Source organism: Onychostruthus taczanowskii, unplaced genomic scaffold (assembly GCF_017590055.1).
Source record: "Onychostruthus taczanowskii isolate IOZ18803 unplaced genomic scaffold, ASM1759005v1 scaffold24, whole genome shotgun sequence".
Classification (NCBI taxonomy): domain Eukaryota; kingdom Metazoa; phylum Chordata; class Aves; order Passeriformes; family Passeridae; genus Onychostruthus; species Onychostruthus taczanowskii.
Window position 1 is genome coordinate 8,991,752 of NW_024499684.1, and position 22,427 is coordinate 9,014,178.

General features: G+C 47.9%; 1 protein-coding gene across 3 annotated transcripts in view; it reads right to left on the bottom strand.

Moving 5' to 3' along the window:
• DIS3L2 (DIS3 like 3'-5' exoribonuclease 2) overlaps nucleotides 1-22,427 on the bottom strand; it is a 180,860-nt gene that overhangs the window by 24,460 nt on the left and 133,973 nt on the right. For all 3 annotated transcript variants that reach the window (XM_041405987.1, XM_041405988.1, XM_041405989.1), the window contains exon 15: nucleotides 12,731-12,810. In XM_041405987.1, coding sequence (XP_041261921.1) covers nucleotides 12,731-12,810 — 80 coding nt within the window. The remainder of the gene's footprint in view (nucleotides 1-12,730; nucleotides 12,811-22,427) is intronic.

Consider the following 22,427-nt stretch of genomic DNA (forward strand, 5'->3'; position numbering starts at 1 on the left):
TGTGCCATTCTCCCTTCCCCAGTAGATACCAGACCTTTCCAGAACTGCCCTCTCTGACACTCATGGCTTGCAAACCACTCACAGGTATTTTTGGCACTGAGTAATGAATGCAGGGAGATGCTGCTGCTGCTGCTGCTGGATGCAGCCAGACCTGCTTCCCAGGGACCCCACAGTCAGCCCAGCAGATGCTGGTGAGCTGTCGTGGGATTCAGGTGCTTCATGGTTCTGAGTGGAAAATGAGCCCAGCCACAAGCATTGTTTCCTGCCTGCACCACCTGAACAGCTGATGCCTCCAGCTGTGGCAAATTTACCAGTCTGGAGCAGGTGAGGAGCAAGCCTACAGCTGCATGGACACATCCAAAAGGAGGAAGGAGGACTGACTATGAATTTAAATTTAGAGTAACTGGGAGTAACTATTGCTGAGGAGTTACTAATAGAGTAACTATTGCTGAGGTTCACACAGCAGCTCCACATTCAGCTCTGAGTCACACAGGAACCAGCCTGGGGAGCAATTACTGGTGCACAAAAGCTCTTGAACTGCAACAAAAGAATGGCAAGGAGCTTCTCATGAAAACCCCTTGAAATCTTTATCTTGCCCACTTAGGCTTGGGAGGATACTTCCTTCTGCTAAGACAAGTGAAGCCTCAGCAGAGCATTTGGGATGCTGGAGAGGAAATGTCCAGTGAAGTGAATCAGGGATGAGCAGCAGCCACTGCAGCACAGCAGCAATGACAGCCCTGACAACAACACCCCGTTCCCATGCCAGCGCTTGGGACTACAGGAACTACAGTTGATTAGGAACAAGCTGTTACCCTAATTCAGTCCTCCTGACTCTGTTAAAAGATTTTCCTAACACTGTGTAGGACTTTGACTAAGCAAATGCACTTTGGCATCTGACTTCAGCCCTCTAGCTGCCAGCGCATCACCCCCTGCAAGCCCAGCCTGGGCTACTGAGAGCCACATGGCAAGAGGAAATCCCCAAACCACAGCCTGCTCCCAAATCAGGTCTGCAGCACCAAGGAGCTCCCCACACTTCAACCCTCCTCCCTGCATCCTCACACACAGATGAGCTTTTTATTCTAGAAACCTCACAGACTGCTCTAGGACTGAAAGGGAATTACATCACAGCAAGCATACGCCCAGTTGTTCATTTTGTATGTGCTGACAGTCTCGTTTTGACTCTACTTTCTACGTTTAAGGTGTTAATGGGAACCTTGATGCATTTCAGAGGGAACGTGCACAGATAGAAGACAGATGCATGAGGCTAAAACCTGGCTCCCAGATTTCATATCAAGTGCTGGATTTGTTTATATCCATATGATGCAATCTCCATAAAAGCAATCAACTACTACCAAAAGGAGATGTTTCAATATCTGCACAGCCTTCACACACTAGGCATTAGGTTTGCTTTTATGATGCAGAATAAAATAATGGATTTCTTCAACAAGTTCCCAAATGCTGTTATTAAGTGTTGCTTCTTTAATAAAATATGCTGCAACATACAGCAGTACATGACGTGGCATTTACACAAGCTTCTTCTCCATATAGGACTTGCTGGCTTTTTAAATCTGTCTCTTCTATACACTACAGAAGCACAAGATGAGTAATTATGTTCTCTGCTTAATAATGTTTTTGCACTGGCCAATTTAACAGCTAATCTCCACAAACCTCTGAGATAGTCCCCCAGCAGCTACATTTGCATGTTGTAATCAAGTCTTGCTATTAAATCATACTTTGCAACAATAGCTGAGCTGTCAACGACAAGCGGCGGCTCTCGGCTCTTGCACTGGCACCATGCAGGCAAAAGTCCTGGATAAACACTCACAAAGCCTCGCTGCTCTGCCAGCCAGGAGAGCATCCCTTTGCACTTTTGGGAGCTCGGAAATGGCTACACCCATGATGGATCTCAGGACAAGCATCCTTTGTCTTGCTCAACTCTCTGGTCAGTCAGCTTGCAAGCTGATTTCTCCAGGCCTGCCTGCTGCTCTGCAGCGATGCAAAGCCAGACTGGTTTGGCTGTGGTGTGCTCTGTCATACTTCTCTGAATGATTTCTATGGTGTCCTTAAAAATTAAGCAAACTGTGGGCAACAGAGAGATCCCTTTATGGCAAAGGTCCTGCCTTGGCTGCGTGGGCAGAACAGCTTGTGTAGCCATGCTGTGATCAGAGCACTGCACCCTTCAGGGTCAACCAGGCTCCTTGAAAATGCCCTGCCCGATTTTCCAGTTTCTTTGCTGTCCTTGTTGATCACAGTGCAGCAAGAGGATGTGGCTGAGAGAGAGGGCAGACCAGAACAGCTCAGTTAAATGTCCCTGTTAGTGTCACCACAGTTTGGCTGAATAGCTGGTGAGACACACAGCATTAAACAGATGTTTGATCTTCCTTCACTGGCTTTGACCAGGGACTGATTCCCTGCTCTGCACTTCCCATTTGCCCTCACAAAACCTCATACCCAAAGAGACCCACATAAACTCCAGCTTAGCTCAGCACCATATTCCTGCTCCTGTACATTCACTGAAGCAATGTGTTCCTTCTCCTCTGCTTTCCCACAACCTCAGTTTTCTCTCAGTGACTGTAAATCTCTGAGTGACCCGAGTGCATCTGTCAAAGAACAGCACCAAGAGGCAATTCCTCTGAATTTCTGCAGCAAACATCACTGCTCTGGTCCAGGCTTTTACTGGTGCCAAAAACTCTTGCTGTGAACCAGATTCTGACTCTGTGCAAAATGCTGCAAATGTGCCGCAAATAGCACAGTCTTTCTGAATCCTGCCTTTTGCAGTAGCCTTACCAGAGGCAGAGTTTCAACACAGCAATGTGGATCAGCCCCAGCCCGGCCACATCGATGATGTCTTTCTGTCCTAATGATTATTCCTAGGCATCAGCACAACATTTATTTCTACCTTGCCCTGTTCTTCTCATTTATCCACAAATCTGACAAGGTCTCCTTCCTTTTAACATGGAAACACAGGGAAAGGAGAATTTCTTGCTGGAATTGGCTCACTCAGTGAAAGCAGAAAGATCAATCCAGATTCAATCTGTCTCACTAATTGTTGGAGGCTGGAACTGACCTGGGGCTGGCCTGGCTGCGAGTGAGCATGTGAGCACAGTCAGCCTGCTCCCAGCTTCTCCTGCTTTATGCTGCAAACAAGTCACACCAGACTTCTTTGTGCATGGTGGACCCTGTCTACTCCTGTTACCTGGACACTTGTGCCCAGCCACATGTCACCAGGCGGTGCCTGTCTGTCAGCAAGACTGCAAATGAGCACTGAGCTTAAATAAAGCATGAACCACTCCTTAATGATGACTTATCCTCACCTCACTTCAGGCTCTATTTTACCATGAAGTCTTTCAGAGTACTTTCAGAGGGGCTAAGCCAGTGTGGTCTTTCTTGAAAGTCAGAACAACTACACGTGTAGCTGATCATTAAAATGATTATGTTGAGATGAGCAGGGTTTGCATCAACTCTTTACTACATCAGACTGTTTAACCTGGACTGTCTCAACAAAATGAGATTATGCCAGAGATGCAACATGTACAAGAGCTCTGCCAGGGCTGGTTTTCACCACGGGGATGGTGTGATAACCAGCTGAGATGTCGGTCTCTGCTCAGCTCAGTGGAGACATATCTGAAAATAGAAAAAAATAGAAAAGAAAAAAAATAGAAAGAAATATCTGCGAGCAGCCCAGAGGCAGGCAAGAGCTCTGCTGTACAAGGCAGGAGTGAGCAGTGATCTGATCAGTGAGAGATGTATAGGGACAGGTCATCACTGCTGTGTTCAAGTGTCAAAGTTACTGGAGGAGCTGAAGGGCAGAGAGCAAGGAAAGCAGGAGGGGAAGTGGGGGATCCTGCATTGCTCAGCTCACCAGGTCAGTGGCCAGAGTAGAGTGGCCCTGCAGAAGCAGGAAAGCCAAATAAGACCTGAGCCAGGCTAAAAGCCAGGCTGGGCTCTGCACCTGCCTGTACAGCCAAACACCATGTGCTGGTTATTGTGCCCACAGCAGCAGAGCTTTGCATAACTGAGAATTGAGTGGCAATGATAAAAATTCACTCTTCTCCATTCCTTTCTGTTTGATGATGGCAAAGCTCCTTATAAATGCTAATAAAAAAGTCCCTGAGGATTCTTGCTCTTTTTTGCTCTGTAGAGCATGGTGGAGGAGAAACAGATGACGTGACCTGCCAGAGACCGTGCAAGGAACAGCCTCTAAGTTGGGAGCTGACCATGGAGCTCCCACCCCATGTGTGATGAGCTGGTGAAGGGTCCAGTGGGATCAACAGAGAACAGGACATTCCTGGAGGCAGAAAAAGCTTGCAGAACATCTTGGCCAGTAATGAGGCTGCTCATTTAAGAGTGCTGCATTTCAGATGAGACAGGTGAAGGACACAAAATTTAAGATGTTCAAAGCTGATCTGAGGTATTTCAAACCAGCTTCCATTAAAATTAATGGAAACATTAATGCAAAGTACACTCAGATCCTCAAGCAGGTTTTTTCCAAGCAAGATCTTTCCATTAACTTGAAGGAAGTTGTGCCCAAATCCTCTTACATCGCTGGGAACGTCTGAGACAGGCAAAGTCAGGTTACAAATCCATTATGCTCCAGACTGAGTAACGCATGGCCAGTTGAAAGAGGTGAAAGTGCTAAGCTGTAAGAGAAACCCCACTCAGGGTGACCTTGAGTGAGGAGCTGAGCACACAAAACATGCATGTGACTTGGAGTTCCTTTTTTCGACGGAGAAGAAGTAGGGAGGTGTGGAGAGAGTGGAATCCATTGCCAGACTGATGTAGCTGCTCTGAACCGTGGAAAAAAAAACATTGAAAAAGCAGCAGGACCAAGAACAATGCACAGCAGTAGCTGGAAAAATAGAACTGGGACCTTAGCTGCTCAGGAGAGGGTAAGAAGAGATAGTTCCACTCTCACACCTCTAATTTTTGAGGACATAATTTCAATAAGGTCCATGGAATGCCCAACTCAGCAGAGTATATGGAGAGAGGAGTGATGTCAGTGCAAAACTGTTTTTTTGCAATAACACAGAACAATGTGTCAGGGATTTAAGACTGGGAGGATCATTTCACCAGCTGATGCTGTGTGCCTGGAGGCCTTCAGGTAGCTACTACTCCATTAAAAAAGACCTGCAGGGTTTAAAACACATTCCAGAAGTGCAATTGTCCTTGAAAGAGAATTCACTGTACCTCCCTTGGCCCAATTTCCCAGTTAATCTCTCCTGCCTTTCAAATGTGTGCTTTATTTCTAATCTGAACCCTTCAGCTTTCAGTCAGTAGCTCTTTATGAGAGAGCATTCCCAGCTGGCTGACAATCCACTGGGTTACTCCAGCTCACACTGCCCATGCCCTAGGGAACCGAGGTACTCAGTGCTGCACAGACCACAGAGGTCCTGCCTGTGGCAAACCAAAACCCTGGCTCCCTCTGGGCAGACAGCACAGATCCAACAGGAGGATGCCAGCAGAAATGGCAGGTTTATCCCCAAGCAGAGCATCCCTCATCACAGCCAGCTCCAAGTACTCAGGATTGCCTTCATCACCTTCGGTCTTATCCCACTACCTGTCCCTGCAAGCAACTCTCCATCCTTTGTACCAAAGCACCTCCTGACAAAGCAAAAGAAGGCAGCACATCCTCTTACCCACTGTCCCAGCACTCCCTGCTTGTAACATCCCAGGGTGGCCAGCAAAACCTGCTACTGGCAGAGAAGTCACTCTGCACTATGCCTATACATTCAACAGCACAGAGACTAGGCCAGAACAAGGGCTCCGTTTACCTAATTGTTAAGGAAAAGATATGCCTACAAATCCAACTGGGAGAGGGATAGCTAGGGGGTCTGGTAATTTTTCTAGCCAGATCCCAGCTCAGGAGAGTGCCTTCCTTGACACAAAATCAATTCTGCAACTTGGGTTCATGATGAAATTGAGAGGTGCCTCTTGTGGAGGGATGATTATTCATTCTTTCTCACGTCACATCTGTCCTCTCCCATGTTCCTAAGGGCTAATCACAGACTCATCTAATTCAGGGCTGCTAAGAAACCCATATGCACAGGCTAGCAATTCAAGTCCAGATATAGCTCACTGCCTTGAGCATTAGTCAGATACATACAGGCCAGGGAAATGGTGCCGAAATGCTGCTGAGGGCTTTCAAACATATTGTTAAACAAATGGATATGTAAACAGATCTCTGGGATGACACATGGAGACAGCATCTCTGACTCAATTAAAACTGCAGCTGATGTTCTCACCTACCTGACTGCCACCAAATACCCAGACACCTAACACCAACACAAGGAGGTTTTACAGCTCCTTCCCAAGCAAACACTGAAACAGATAAGAAGACAAACTCCTTTCATTCAGGCTAGGAGAGAAGAGAGGTCCCACACTCACTGGGATTTAAGAACCCAGTGCTTCCTACCTCTTGTGGGTGGGAGCACACACTGACTGCTCTGGAACACTGCTGAGGATTTAAAGAGGCCTCCTGGTCATTGTGGGATACTGTGTAAGTCACCAAAGAAAGCTTGAAACATTTGTTTGTAAGTGATAGGGTTATGTTCAAATCCTATCTGCCTGCTCAAGAAGAAAGCAGGTTTCCTTGATCATCTTTTCCATTTGCATCCCCATTGCACTGACACTCCAAGGATTTGGCAGTTACTATTTCTACAGCTCTGATGGACTGGAAAACTATTATTAAGCAGCAGGAGGAGACAATTCTGTGTCAAGAAAAGCAGCTATGATGTACCTGGGCAGAGCCTTTTGCAATAGTTCTTTTACCCCAGCTAGGATGGCCATAGGGGCCCCTCTGGAAGGAAAGAAGAACTCTCTGCTCCTCAAAGTCTCAAGTGACAAAGGCTGTTTTGCAGCTTATGTCCCAACAGCCTTTGGAGGGTCAAGACAGAAAACCAAGCTCATGCCTTAGGCAGGAAGGATTACACATCTTTCGAAGTTTTAAAGGTCAACCTCCAGACTTACTCTCCTGGACAATTTACCCTTCACTGAACCAATGCCAAAACCAGGAGGACTGGTTTATCTCCATGTACAGTGACAGAATAATTCACCAGCCTTTCTGGCAAACTCCAATGCTCACCCTTTGGCAGGTGAAGGGTGCACTCAGCAGGTGAAGGGAGTACTTGTGTAAAGTTTAGTGTCAACAGTGAAACAAAAAACAACACATGGTATCAAAAGAAAAATTCCAACGTGCTATCCTTTGGTTTTTTTTCCTGGTAATTGCAATGATTTTATTTTGTTCTGAAATCTAAACAAAGCATTTCACAAATTTCAGGTGAATAACTGCTGCAAGAAAGCATCTGTCCAAGCCTGTGATGTCAATGGACATGTACATGGATATTCCCCATGAAATTCCAGTCCGCCAGACAAGACAACAGGAGAAGACACCACTTTCAGAGACTCCTCTAGCCTTGCAGGTTGGAGTGGGGTAGTGCATGGTCACTAACTGGGAAATCAGATGCCTCCAGGGGAGTTCCTTTACACCAACAGAAGCAGTGCTGATTCACTGGGATGTGTACCATGAAACAACCATGTAATAAGGCAGGTCAGGCACCCAGGGACTGTGTGAGCTGTGCAGCAGCTCCTTGTGCAAACATCCCACTCTGCAAGCCTCAATTTCTCAAAAGGAACAAAACACAGTAAACCTGCCAGCTGATTGCAGAACAACCAGGTCTATGCTAAAGTCCAACACATGAGCTGTACACCTGGGGAGTTCCTCTGAAAACAAATCAGCAGCTGTGTCAGCTGCTATACATATTTTCTTCCTAGCACTGCCAGTCAACAGCTCTCCTAGCAAAGAAAGAAAAAACTCCAAACAATTCTACTTTGCTCTTTTTCAGAAAAACAAACTCTCCCAAACCTCGACCCAAACTCTGTTTACACCAAAACTGCTGCAGTCCTGAATAGGAGCAATAAATGGAATGAGCTAAAGTGTTAGTGACAAATAACCCATTCAAACGATTCCAGCATAATTATATGTTGGCTCTCTTGATGTCACACTAGGTACATCACTGCAGATATTACATTCACCTTATGAAAAGATTGCACAGAGGAGCTCGGTTGGTAACCCAAACAACATTATGTATCATGAGTCTGTCAGCATCAGGAGTGCATGCACCCTGGCATTTGAAGTCCTGGTGTTTCAAGTGATAATCCAATGTATCAGACATCACTGATCTCTATATAAAAGGGGGCACCACTTTTCCTTTCAACTGGAGCTGTTTATCACTTCTCATTCTGAAGAGTTGTGTGGTGCTGCCCGCAAGTGGCTACACTGCACAGCAGCTCAATCTGCAGCACTCTGGGTCCCCAGAGAGAAAAAGTGATCAATACTCCAATGCTGCTTTTGTAAGAGGTCTCTAAGTGCTTCCATGCAAAATGCTGCTCCTCTGGGTTTTGAAATTACTCTGAAGAGAACACGAAAGCCCCCACTGCAAATTCATAATCCTGACACAAACTGCAGCTGCAGCACAGAATGAAAATGAAATTCATTGGTGAACAGCAAGCTGGTCTATTGGCAAAGGTGGAATCTGGGATGTGGGGAAGGGCCCTCTAAAACAGACCAAAACCCGGACACCGAGGGAGCAGGAAAATCGTATTAGAGAAGTACCAGCTGGGGACAAGAAAGTGTCATACTTGACAGGGATTTCCACCTCCCTGGTGGGTGTGGGATGGCAGAGACCCTGAGCACTCCATCATCTGAGAAAGGTGGCAGTAATCAGTGAGTCTTGGGAGGGAAGAGAAAGGCATTTGAAGGATCACACTTGCTGTGGGTAGCTGGGCAGAGCCTAGAAAGTCTCCTGAGAAGCATATGGATGGTGATGGTGAGTGCAGAGAACAGACTGCATTTTCTATTTCTTGGATACAGCCAAAAGACACTGGAATTCTCGCAATTAATGTCTTCCAGGGGGATCTTGAATTGGCTTTGGCTCTTCCTGCACACAGGCTGGAAGAAGTCTTTCATGCTGAGCCTTAACCTTTAGGACTTCATCCTTCCTGCTGCCAGGCAGCCCACAGGAGCAGGACCAGGCACACCGGGCAGGCTGGCTTCAGAGTGGGCAGCTGGCACTTCCTCAGCACAGCCCATAACACATTCCTGGAGCAGGGACTTGGTGAGTGCATGCTGTAAGACAGGATCCATGAGCCAGGGTGGATGTGAATGAACTTGATGGTCTTTTACTGCCTGGCTGGGTTTTGCAATTGGATCCTGTGCAGGATCAGAGAAATCCAGCCTGTGTCAAGCAGCAGTGAAAGAAAGCCAGTTCCACTGTCAACACCTGACATGTGCCGTGTCAACACCTGACAGGACATCTGGCAGGGCCATCCCCTCCTTGATGTCACTGCTCTAGGGCCACCTGAGGGTTGGCAGTATGCTCCTGTTCCAAGTGTCACCCAGCACCTGTCACTGTATGTCTCTGTGTCACAGCACGGTGCTCCCCTCGCAGGACAGCACCAGCCTGGGACTCTGGCCACTACACTGACTGAACTCCATTAGGGAGAATTTAAACAACATAGCTTAAAAATGAGAAAGCACACTGCTTGCTTCTGTCAGGTCAAGCCACTTCCTCTGGGGCCAGGAAGGACTGACAGGCTGGGAAGGACTGAATGCCCCGGGGATGAAAATGCCTAGGTTTGAGCAGGAGGAAGAGGAAAAGTGATGTCCCCTGGTGTCACCCCTGTGGCTGCAGGGGCACTAACAGCCCTGTTCCTCCATACAGCTCCAAGCTGCCACTGGGACTATCCAGTGCCACTGGATACCTATCTATTATAGCAGGGGTTTGAAGGGCAGGGCAAGCAGCTGGGCGCTCAGCACCTCTTTTGCTCTCAATCCAAGGCTTCCAAGATTTCCAAGGTTCTGCTGAGTCCAGTCCACCCAAAGTGCTTGGCACTCAGGGTGGAGTGGGCGAGTGGTATGCCCACGAATGCTCCTGCAGACAGGCAGGCAACAGACAGCTCACTGAAGGAGGAACATTTCCTTGGCAGGGTTTTATCATTTTAAAGGGAACAAATTCCAATTGATTGCCCTTGTAAGAGCCTGCATGGTACTTGCACTTCTAGCCTAATCAATAGAAATTTTAATTGCTCTGGTAATTACACTTCCAGCAATGCTGCAGTCCTTTGTTCTCCAAGTGGGAGACCAATATCCGCTGTTCTCCGGTGGCCCCGTCTGGCTGCAGCTTGGAACAGCATTTGCCACGTGGAGGGGAAGGGACATTCCATCAGTGACCAGGGTGACACTAAGCCTTAACACACACACAGCCTGGCTGGTGCAGATCTCTGGGGCACGGGGTGCACTCCCCAGGTCAGAATGGCTTTCTGCCAGCCAGAATCATCTCAGCTTCCTCCTGTTAAAGCTGCTGCTCAAGAGCTCCACACAACTGCATGCCTGCTGTAAGTCTTTCTCTGGAGAAGGTCCCAGGTCTGATGCTTTGCTGAGGGCACTGGGCTCTAGGGTGCACATTTCCAGTCCTTCCCATGCATGAGCTTGCAGTGTGTCACCAGTGTTTCTTCTCTGGGCTGTAAATGGTTCCAAAATACAATGCAGACACCAAGGTTATGTTGCTTTAGCTTCTGGCTACATCTTCAGGAGGTGGAAGAGGTGTTAACGCCCGGAGTCCTGATGGGTACTGTCAAAGCCTGACTACACTTGGGAGAACACAGGCCCTACAAGTTACCCTGGAAAATTACTACAAGGAAGAACCATCGTGACAAGTGCCATGTTACTGTAAGGACATCAGATTAACCCTACGACAGGCCCAGTGCTTGAGAAGAACAGTCTCTGCTTGGCTGAGCAGGAGCCATGTTTGGTGCTTCCCCACACTATTCAAATTTAAAGTTCTTGTGTTTGGTTCCAGAACCAAGCACATGTTCAGCTCAAGGGCATTTTACCTTCAAGAATGCGTCAGCCGTAGCACAGACCTTCATGCTTCAGTTCCCCAGCCAAGGGCTGTCAGAAGCACTGGGCTGCACACAGGGTTTAGGTGGGTGTGTGTGCAAACCTAGCAAGGCTCTCCCTGGGAAATGGGATCCTGCTCCCCCCAGGCTGGTCAAGCAAGCTGTGAAATACAAAGTATGGGGCTCTGCATGAAGGTGTAATTGCAGTTTGGATCTGTCAGGCACATGCAAAGTCTGGATTTACTTGCAATTGCACTCATCCTGCCCACAATGTATTTTTTTCAAGCCATGATCCTGACTGGCATGGCCCAGGGTGGCTCAGCTCCCATGCTTGCCAGATACGCAGGACACAGCAATACATCTCTCAATCAACAGCTGTTAACATGACACAGCTACTCTGTCACACACTGGGCCCCTCACAGCTAACAGCAAGGTTTCCAAGAAGAATTGCTACTGGCCTTAGCACTCAAATAAAACAGCTCTACTCATGTCCCTGGAGTTTCCTCAAACAATGGCAGAAAACACCCACTGGAGCCTGAGGAAAGGAGGGTCTGTGGCAGAAAAACCACAGCTGCTGATTTTTGAGATATACACCACACAATTAGAAACACTGGTCTATAAACATCCTCAACAAAGCCTAGCAGGTCTGGGGGGTTTCTTTTCCTCGCTGTCCATTGTGTGCCACTGCCTTTAAAACCCTTGAAAACAGACACTCCTCCCTGGCTGATTTTATGCTTTGGCGCTGAACTGCACGTTGCCCGGTGAGCTTGGTGGTGCTGGAGGCACCAACTCTGCTCATACAAGGCTCTGGGCCTGGGATACTTGGGATGGGACCACATACCATGTGCTAATCACCCACCCAGAGGCAGGAAGGAGTCTGCCACAAATGACTTTCCTTCTTGTTTAAATAATAAGATTTCTCAGCTAAGACACTGCTCTGTGCATTTGCAGATGTCCCTCTTCCTTGCTGGGACTGCTCTTGTTGGCCTTTCTGAGCAGATCTAATTACAGGCTGTTCTGTTCATTGACAATTTCATATACTCTCATTTTTTAGGTTAACTTGAATAACTGGCAAGAAGCAGAACTACATGGGTGGAGTAACAGGCCATGGATTTATGACATGCTGGTATTCAGGGCGAACACAGAAATATCCTGAACTCTGCTGCTGCTGTCAATTTGATAATGAGAATGTGATTTGAAATAAAAACATCTTGGGTGCCAATTCACTACAGCAACTAGTAAAAATAGGCAGAATACCTAGAAATAGAGGACTCTGTGCTCCAAACACATCCAAAGCTTGAATATCATAGAGTATCTTACAAAAACAGAGCACGTGGCTGCACTGGGGCTATGGTACCACATAGGCCACTCAGTGAACCCCTCTATGAGCTTCAGCAGAGAGAACAGGGTGCTCTGTGGGTCCAGCTAAGCACAGGTGAAGGCTCTGCTTTCAAGTGCTCTGCAGCCTTTGGGTGCTTTCCCCCAGGCCATGCTCCCAGAGTCACCCCAACAATGCAGAGTGTGAATTGCAAACATCCCTGGGCAAGGCCCAGGTGAGCTCTGTCAGAACCTGAGGTAGCCAAGAGCAGGCCTTTTAGACAAATAAAACCTGCTCTTAAAAGCTAGAGGGAAAAAAAGGGGCTGCAGGGCCTCGTGCATTTTACAGAACCTGGCCTTTACAGGAGCTGCTCCCAGTTTCGGGTCAAGCCTGAGGCCTTCTTTAATCTACTTTTAAGTGGTACAAGCAGTTGTGATCCCCTTGCCAGAAGGCAGGGCAGTCTCCTGCCACTGCATCTTCCCGTGTCTGCTGCGTGTAATCTTCCACAGGACTTACCTGTTGCTGTCCCGGTACTGATAGATGTAACAGCCCTGAGGCATCCCACTCTCCTGGTCCAAGGTAAACGAGAGCTTCATCTGCACAGAGGAGAAGGGGTGTGGGACAACGAAAAGAGAGAGAAGAAAAAAAAAAAAAAAAGCAAGATTTTAGGCTCTTGGACATTACAACAACTTCAAGCAAGGCTTGTGGGAGAAAGCTTAACTCACCAAGGCTGACACGCAAACACCGTGGCCTGGAACATACTGTGGGGTTCCAAACCTCAGGGAAAAGTCACATGCATTGCAGAAACCTCTTGCTTTTTCCACCCTTTGTTACTATAAAGTGTTCGTGGTTCCTCTGAAATGCACGGGTTGTAACAGCTCAGCCCTCCAAACCCACCCACACACACCAGCCTTCAGCACAGCCGCTGCGGTTCCCCTCAGACACTGCAGAAATGAGTTTCTCCATCGGCAGCTGTAGTTCCCACGAGTCTTTCTCTGAAAACTTTCCCGGCTCCATCTCGTTCCTCCAGTGCATTAGAACAGAGGAGAAACCACAGAGGGAAAGGTGACAGATTTTTCCTTCTGTGCAGAGTTATTAAAGAGCTGTTAGAAGGGTTTGCAGTTTGGATCCGCCTCCGGCAGCAGGCTATAATGGGACCTGGAAGCTGCTTTGGTTGCAGCTCCAAGAAGGCATTCAGCAAGGGTTTTTGGATTTCAAACACAGCTTGTTTTATTAAGGGGGAAAAATTAATCCTCTTTCAACAAGCAACAGAATGGTTCTGTGGGGAGACTTTTTTGCTGAAAATGTCTTCAGTGATTTTATACACTAAACTGCCTAGAAAACAGCATGGAACTGAGTTCTGCAACAGCCCTGCACATCCAAGCAGCTCCTCATTACCCTGGGGAAGGCTGCTGGCCCCCAGGTCAATGTCCCACCAGCTCTCACAGCCATGAAGTACAGCCCCTGGGCTCGGCTAAAGAACTGCAGAGCTTGACCAGGAGCCAGCAGGGAGGGTAAGAGGGGCACCATCCTTTAGAGGAGGTAGCTGCCAGTCTTCATGTTTGTTTTTGGGGTCACAGAGATTACTATCAGCAGGGCTGTTGCCGGTGCTGGATTGTGCAGGACTCTTGAAATGGTCTGGGATGATCACCACAAGGGCTAAAAGTCAAAGGAGGTTTGTTATGATGAGCCCGACCTTTTTAAGCAAAGTAAGGAGGAGAGCAGTGTTGAGCCACTGCATTTGATCACAGACTCCTCTCCTCTGGGCTCCAAGAAAATTGCTAACTCAAATTAATGGCTTATTCAGGAATGAACACAGAATTAAAACATCTTTCTCCTGTAGGCTGTAAAGAAACCCTGTGTGCTGAATCACTAGATGATGCACTGATTTTCCCTTCCCTAAAGAGTAGCAAAGTCACACACTGTGCTCTCACTGACCCAAATAAAACTGCATGCCAAGAAATCATTGAGAAATTCACCACCTTGAATACTGAGTTAAGAACCAAGTACTAGGCTGAGGCCAAAGTCAGCTGAGCTGCCTTGACTTCTACAGCCCTACCAGTGTAAGGCACTCCAAAACACAAGCTCGTGCAACACCACATAACATGAGTGCCCATGGTACACATATCACAGCTCATAGCACTGTCAAGACATGACCTCTTAACACTCTCCACAGCTCCCCTTGGTGGAAGCCCTGACCTTGCACCAAGCAAGACCACTCAGAGCCACTTTGGAGAGCAGTGTCCATGGCAGGACCAGCAGGGCTGGCTGGGAATGCTTCTTCTGGCAAAGATCCCTGAAGCCTGGCTGTGGATCCAGCCTCTCCAGATGCTATAATGGCACATGGCAGCTACCACATGGGAGCAGGAGGTCAGCAAGCAACAAAGGAACCTCCCCAAGGGAGACAAGCAGTCACCTTGATGGCCCTATATGCTCTAAAAGCAGAGTCCCTGGTTTGGGGAACTGAAGGAAGAACTGGGAACTGCTTAAAGCCAATTTTTCTGGGCCAGGTTTTCTAAAGCCTTCCTGCTAGGATATCAGGAAGCACCTCTGAGGCCAAAGGGACAGAAATTATTGCAGACACAGATCCACCAGAGCCTTTTCTTGTGGAAAAGGTGCTGCACCACAGAATCAGTGGAGATGAAGCAAAAAAGAAAGTGCAAAATTTGGGCACAGTTGTGATTTTGGCAACTTTCAAAAATAATTTTGATCAGGACAAATGCAGGAGTGCCTGAACCTCTTGCTTGCAGGTGTCAGCTAAGTGGGCTCTGGGGCTGCATTAACTGAGCATCTCTGGTTATAGCTCACCTGGGCTCTGGGTGCCCAGCACAGCTCAAGGGTGGAACCACCTCTGTGCAATGACACAGGGGGAGGGAAGAAAGGAAGAAAGGAAGGAAGGAAAAAGGCTGGGAAGGAAAACAGCCTTGTTTTGACAGGCTGCAAGGGAAAGCCTTGGGGCAATCAGGAATGGGAAGGTGACCTTGCCACTATCTGGGGGGGAGGAAGTCCCAAGGAACCTGCCTACCCCAAAAGGAAAGATCACAGTTCCCAAAGATAATGGGTTTTCAACCTTCTGTTATTTTAATCCTTCTTTGTCTGCTCATGGTATTCCAGACAAATAAAACACACCCTGCTTGGCAGGGTCAGCCATCTCTGCATCATCTACCAGTGCCAGCAAGGCCTGGATAGTGGGGACTATACATGGCTTGACCATCTGGGTCAATGCTGTCAGGCAAGAGGATGTTGCCATCACCCACAGTGACAAGAGGACCACACTCAGAGAAAGGTCAGGGTCAGGCTGTCACACAGAGAGGTGTGTGACTAAAGGTCTGTCCCAGCAACCAAAGCTCAAGGCAGCTGTCCTGTCACTGATTCACAGCCCATGCTCTTCTGCAGATCTGCCACATGCAGTGTCATGGTCAGCCTGGAGGGGGAAGAGGGGACCTGTGCTTGTCACCAGGAGTCCTTACAGACCCCAAAGGAACAGTCAAGCTCTGACTGTGCAACCATCAGCAACAGTCTGGCTGCCTTTCCTCCTTTGGTGGTATTTGGCTTCTACAGAGAGCACAAAGCCCTCAGGCAAAACTAACCACAGGGTGGAAAGCCAGCAGGTAAGGCAGCTAGGGAAGAACTAGCTGTGCAGGGAGCACACTGGGAATGCAGAAACTATAAGCCTCCTGCTAAGCTTAACAAAGTTGTCCACACTCACTCAACATCTTGCAGTTTGGTCCTCTCTGCCACTGGAGCCTCAGGAGAGCTCCACTGACTGGACTCTGTCACTTCTGCACTGCCCTGCTCACTGTAAAGGCACTCATGCTTCTCAGCACATCAGTGCTTTGGAAGGTCAGCACAGATTTATTCTCTCATGCTAAAGCTAATCTGTGAAGTGCCTGCTGCCACAGACTTCTGAAAACAGAACTCAAGTGTCCTTTCCCAGCTCTCTGCACCCTTAGAGTGCTGCTTCTCTCTGGTCCTATCATCTTCTCCAGCAGATGCCCTTTCCTTTTGCCTTCACTCACTACACACAAAACCTCTGGTTACTTCTGAACCACAGAAGGCTGCAGGGCAAGGCTGGGACAAATGTCAGGAGCGATCGACCACTTCATCATTCTTCTATCTGACTTTTGCTGCAGCAATGTCATGAGACATCCAGAACCTCCTGCATACACAAAGCCCTACAAAACTAGCAGCCTTTTGCAATTACCCCTCTGGCACAGCTTTAACTCTTAACCAATGTGACAACATTGCTCCAACACCACATTGCTGCTTTGAAGCTCCTTTTTGTGCGTGTCACTGTTCCTTGTCAGAAGGGGCTTGCTGTAAAGCCAGCAAACAAGCTAATACCATAGCACAGGGGAAGGCACTGCTCCCAAAAATACTGCATTTCATACCTGCAGGGGCAATGGGGGATTGAAGTATCTCAGAGAAATGCAAGTGCAGGGTGACCCCCATCACAAGGGAGGTTCATCAGATCAAGGGATCTTCGCCATTAAACATGGGAAATAATTTCATTTTACAAGACTCTGCTGGACTTCCCTGGGAGAGGAGGGGGAGAGCAAACTTCCCAGCACCAGACTGCGGTGTGATTTGGCTTGCACTGCCCCCTTCGGTTGTGCAGCCCTGGAGCTCACATGCTAATAAAGATCCCTTTCCACTCCAGTGGCTCTGCACATAAAGCAGCGTTCAGCATGGTGTGTGCATGAACTCAATGGGAAGGGGAGCTGGAAGGCAGCCATGCTGAGAACAGAGTGCTGCCTACCAGGAGAGCCCCATCAATAATTGAGATGTCAGAGACACAGGGAGGTGTGTGAATAAGAGCTGTCAAAAGGAGTAATTTGGATCTCTTTGGATACAGTGATGGATAGGCTCACTCATCACCAGACACAACTGCAATACACTCAAACAGAAGAGGAGCAGAGCACTGAAATTCAAAGGGGCTGGGGCAGGTTGTTTGATGGGCAAGATGCTGTTGACTCCATGGATGGGAGTATCTCTTTTAAGGCACCAAGCAGGTGTGAACTTACTATCCTGTGACTGGTCAATGGAGCAAGAGCACGTGCTCACAGCACACAGAAGCCCTCACAGATCCTTGGAGAGGTTTGGTGGCACATACTGCAAGCTCAAGGTGAAGGTAATGCCACCTCCTTGAGGAAAACCACCTCAAGGAAAGTCATCTCCTGAGCCCACAGCACTGAGGGCTGTGTGCACATAACACTTGTTTGGACAATTACTCCACTCTTTGGATTAGTAACACACTCCCACTCTCTACCCCTACATCCTTAAATCCAGCTGAGGATGCAGCTGGCTGACAGCAGGATGCTCCTTGCTCCCCCATCTGCCAGACACTGATGTGCTTCATCTGCACCCAAAGCTCCCATCTCACCCTCAACAGAGGTGAGCAGACACTAAACCAGTGCACAGATATGAGACTCCAGTGAAACACAAGAAGCAGCTGCCCCTCAGTGCTGCCTGAGCCCTGAGGGGACCCCATGCCCTGGTCAGGCAAACAGGCCTTGGTGAGGGTGTCGGGGAAGCTCCCTACATCTTGTGGCTTCTTCCACCAAGGCTAAGAAGAGATTTTCAGAAAGAGTGAACGGTGCTTCATATTGCCATGGACCTCCAGACTTGCCTGGGTTTCAGTGCAACCAGCAGCCATCCTCATTTTAAAGAATGCTTTAGACCTGCAGCAACTGGGGGCTTAGTCATGTGATAAAGCCTGGTAGCTCCAACGAGAAAAGAGCATGAAGAGCACACTTCTGGCTGCTGAAATGCTGCCAGTCCCTATATTGACCTGACTGGGCAAATTCTGCATGCCCCTTGAGTAAATGGCTTGGCTTGGATCCTCCGTTCCCAGCCTTGGCTCTGAGCATCAAACTTTTGTCATGAGATGAAAAGTTTTCTCTCCATGCACTGTGTCAGAGAGGCATTATCGGTTCAGCCGAGGAACCAGGTCAGGGCTGAGCTGCCCCAGTCGCAGGGCGATGTAAGGGCAGCTCGGTTGGAACTGGCCAAGGTAATTCCACTGATGTGGGGGTATTCAAGCAGAAAGAGTTCACCCAGGGCAAGGAGGCGAGGCAGAATATGAGCCTCTGAGACAAAAAACAGGGAACTGGATCTAAAGATCACACTGAAAACAGTTTCCTGAAAGTCAGGGCTTCTTTTTCACCCTGGGCACTTAATCAATTTTAACCCCATTTGCATGGAAATCCAAAAAGACTGGTATCTGTTCTGGGTTGGAATAAGTCTCCCCTCTCCAGCAAGCTCTAGAAAGCTTTTTAAGAATAAACTTAGTCATCAAGCAGGTTTTTATGCCCCGCCCAAACTTCAGTTTTGACCCGAAAAAGAAATAGTCCTGAAGTCCTGACACTCACTTTTAAAACCACAAAAAACGAGCCATGCTCCAGTAACGTAATCACAGAGTTTTCTGGCACCTCATCCCTTAAAAATACATCCATCTGCCTCCACGCAGGCCATCAAACTCAATCTTGTTCACAATGGATTTCCCAATTCCTGCGTGCTGGAAGCACTGCAGCGGTGCTGGCTGTGCTGGCTGGATGAGCCCTTACAGCAGCACAGGCTGCAAACCCCACAGCTGTGTTTTCACTTAAAGAAGCTGCTCTGGAGACCAAAGCACTTCTTCCATGAGCTTTTCTATTTGTGCTGCAGCTCAAAATTGCTGGAGAAAGACCCTGGGTAGTAGATGAAGAACATGTGGTAAGGACAGGATGGGGGTAATAAAGGACAAACCAAAAGTCCTACAGTGGAAAAAAGAGGAAAGACAAGGAAACTTGCTACCAGCTCAACAAGTTACCTCTCACACTGGGTTGGAGCAGTCTTTTCCTTTTGGCTTTGCAGACAGCAAATGTTTGGCCAATCTCAGCACCTGATTATGGGACTGCTGTTGCTACTGGTTGAAAATCATGAATTGGTCCTAAACTGGTACCTCACACCTACTGCCTCCTCAGTGAGGCTCCTTCTCCCCATCCCTACAAGAACAATTTCCAGGTGAAGGTTTAAATTCTCTGAGGAGGTTCCTCAAGCTGTCCCTGCTGCTCTATTTCCTCAGCATATTAGCCAGCAAAGTGCCTCTGTTAACAGGCTACAGGATCCATGCATGTGGCTAAGGACAATGTCAAATCAAACCCCAATCCAGCCTAGAAGAAGGAGCTGAAACACATCTGGGGTTTCAGTGAGGAAACACTGCTTACTTTTATTTTAAAATTCTGTAATTTACTTAGGTGCTGCCTGCATTATACAGCTGCATAAAACACGGGAAAAGCCAGTGAATTCCTAACGTGACAGATGGAAGAGAGAAGACAGCTCTTCCCTCTTAAATTAATCTGGAAACACAAAGGTTCCCAGCCTGGGACCCAAAGCCACAATAAGCTATTATTAAATTATCCCACAGGCTGCAACAGCTCTTTCCTTCCAAACATCAGCCCTGGGATGCACTGAGGGGGTCTCCCTGTCACAGAAGTGAAGTCACCAGCACATATTCCCTGGCACATAAGAGGGCTGCCCTGTTGATGGCTAGTGGCCCCCAAAACCTCTGCTATGGGTGGTTGGGCAGCACAGCAAAACCAGGAAGAATTGTGGCTGGATCCTTTGCAAAGACAGATGCTGTCACCGAAATGACAAGCTGCCACCGCACCCTCGGCTTTTATGTCACAGCTGCAAGTCAAAGCTCAAGAGCCTTTCTAGAAAGACGGGGCACAAGACAACTTTCACCACTTGGCAAAAATATAAACTGCAAATGAGTTTATTTTTAAGCATTCACACTTGCCTGCATCGGAGGTTTCAGATGCAATCCACAAAGAAATGGATCCAGATTTATTTAGAAAGAAGAGCTGAATACTTCCGTTCATTTAATAAACTGGATGAGTTCATTCTCTACATGCACGATTAGGAAACCACAAAACTAAAATACAGATTATACAATTGTGAAGAGTTTGAATTTGTGGATATTAAAAACACCTTCTTCAAAAGCTAACAAATTGTGACACTGCACTGCATGCCCTAGACCACTAGGGAACTGTCAATGAAGTTAAAAGTATTTTCTACACATATACCAACTTGAAAACAGAAGCAAAACATCCCTAGGAAATGCCACATTAAAAAATGTGACACTAACAAGACATATGCCAAGTTTCACTGCTTAGCTGTTTCATTTTTTGTTACTCAGAGCTCGTCTCCCAGCCTCCCTTTAAAACATTCCCAGCTTTTTGGTGTCTTTCAGTCCCATACATGCTCTGATAAAAGACAGTTTCACTCATTTCACCTTGTGCAGTAACAAAACCCTTACAAGCTAGGCTTTGCCAACCTCAGTTGAGACAAGAGATTTTGGGCTGCAGAAAATTCTTGCATTTTGAAAACTGATTATGACTACAGGCTTAGCAGGAAACAGGGGAGCAATTTCACCCTGCCCAGCCCGAGTGGTCTCTTCTTTACTTGAGAGATCTGGAAATTCACTTGGGAAAGCAGGAATTTGGGAGAGGAGGATGATCTAGTAAGAAGGTAAATTGCAAGCAGGAATCTGAGACAATCCCAGAGACTCCTGGGGAGGTAAGACTGCCCCTTCTCAAACAATTAAGAGCTGATGGCAATACTAGATGAAAAGTGAGGGGGGAAACAGCCTTTCCCAAAGCACCACACAGCCTCTGAGAACTGCCCCAGCCTCACACCAGGAACAGAGCAGACAGCAGTGCTTACCTGAAGGAGGATGTGACACTGTGCTGTCTTCAAATGGCTCAAGGCACAGGGAAGGCAAGGTAAGAGCTGTGGGTGCAGAGGTGTCCGGGTATATGGCAGGAGGAAGAAAGGTTTGGTGTCTTTGACTAAACCTGACTATAAGCACAACTTTCCCTCACCCCATGAGCCCTGGAAAATGCTGATACATGTTTTACAAATCAGCTGATTTTGTGTCTTCCCTGTGACTATTTTGTGCCTTCCTGTAATGTGCCCAGTCTTTGTCATTGCTACTGGGAGGATACAAGGAACTGAGGGCAGATCAAACAAAGCAAATCCTATTTTCTTAAGTTTGTTAATGGAAACTGCTTCCCCTGCTAAGCCACTAATGGAGCTGTGAGAATCCAGGAGCACAGATTAATTCAGCACCCAGGTACTGCCTCATGCCTGGAGGGATTTCCGTAGTGTCTCACTGGAAGACAGATAAAACTTGTAATATCCTCCATACAAGACAAATCCATTAAAATATGAACAGCCCCTGTGATGACATGGTAAGAGCTCTACCAGGTAACAAGAGCAATCACAACAGTATTTCTAGGTTTAGTTATATCTGCAACCCCTTAAACTGGGACTATGCAGAGCAGAATACCCTGATTACACCACACTGATCCCAGTTTGACACCATTCTCCCCCATCCCTTGGGGTGCTGCTGTGAAATACCTGGCAGTCCTGAAGTCCAGACCTAATGCTGCTGACTCAGACCTTGCTCAACCCCTGGGAATAACCTGGACCTCCCTGCAGTATGTTACAACCTGCCAGGACTGCAGGTATCTGTGCCGTGTCCTTGGCCAAACCTTTTCCCCCAACACTGTTACAGCACGGGGATGGGAAGACATCTCCTGCCACACACACTCAGAGCTGCAGAGCATCTTTTCCTAAGGCTGCATGCCACAGAACACCACTCCACATCCCACGGGGGCAGTGCTGGCAACCTCCTCCCTGGGCACAGGTCAGCCGTGTGCTGTGACCTCCTTTCCCTGACTTCACCAAAATCCCATGGTATGTCTAAGCACAGTTGCTCAGTGCATGAGTAGGAGATCCAAAGCTTTCCACAGACATTCCTCTCCATTTCCATGGACAGCAAGAGCTGCTGCTGTTAGCACAACTGCTGGGCTCCCCTGGGAAGAGACTGGTTGTGTTGTGGTTGAATTCTTCTGGCAGCAACCTGCTCTTGCCTACATTTTCCTAGAAGCTCCAGGCTCCTCTGTCACAGGAAAAGAAGGAAGCAGGAGTGGACAGTGGCCAGGAGACTTGTCCCAGCAAGCCCAGACCCCCTGGCAGCAGGACAGATACCCTGCCCTCCAGCTAACCCACAGCCAGCTGTCCTCTGTCTCCAACACGGCTGTGCTTCAGCAGAGAAACGATTTCTGCATGTAGGCACGTCAGAAAGGGCTCTGACAAGGTTCACAATGAAAAGGTATAAATTCTATTGCATTTTTGTAGGGCCAAATTGATGTCAGAGCCTGTG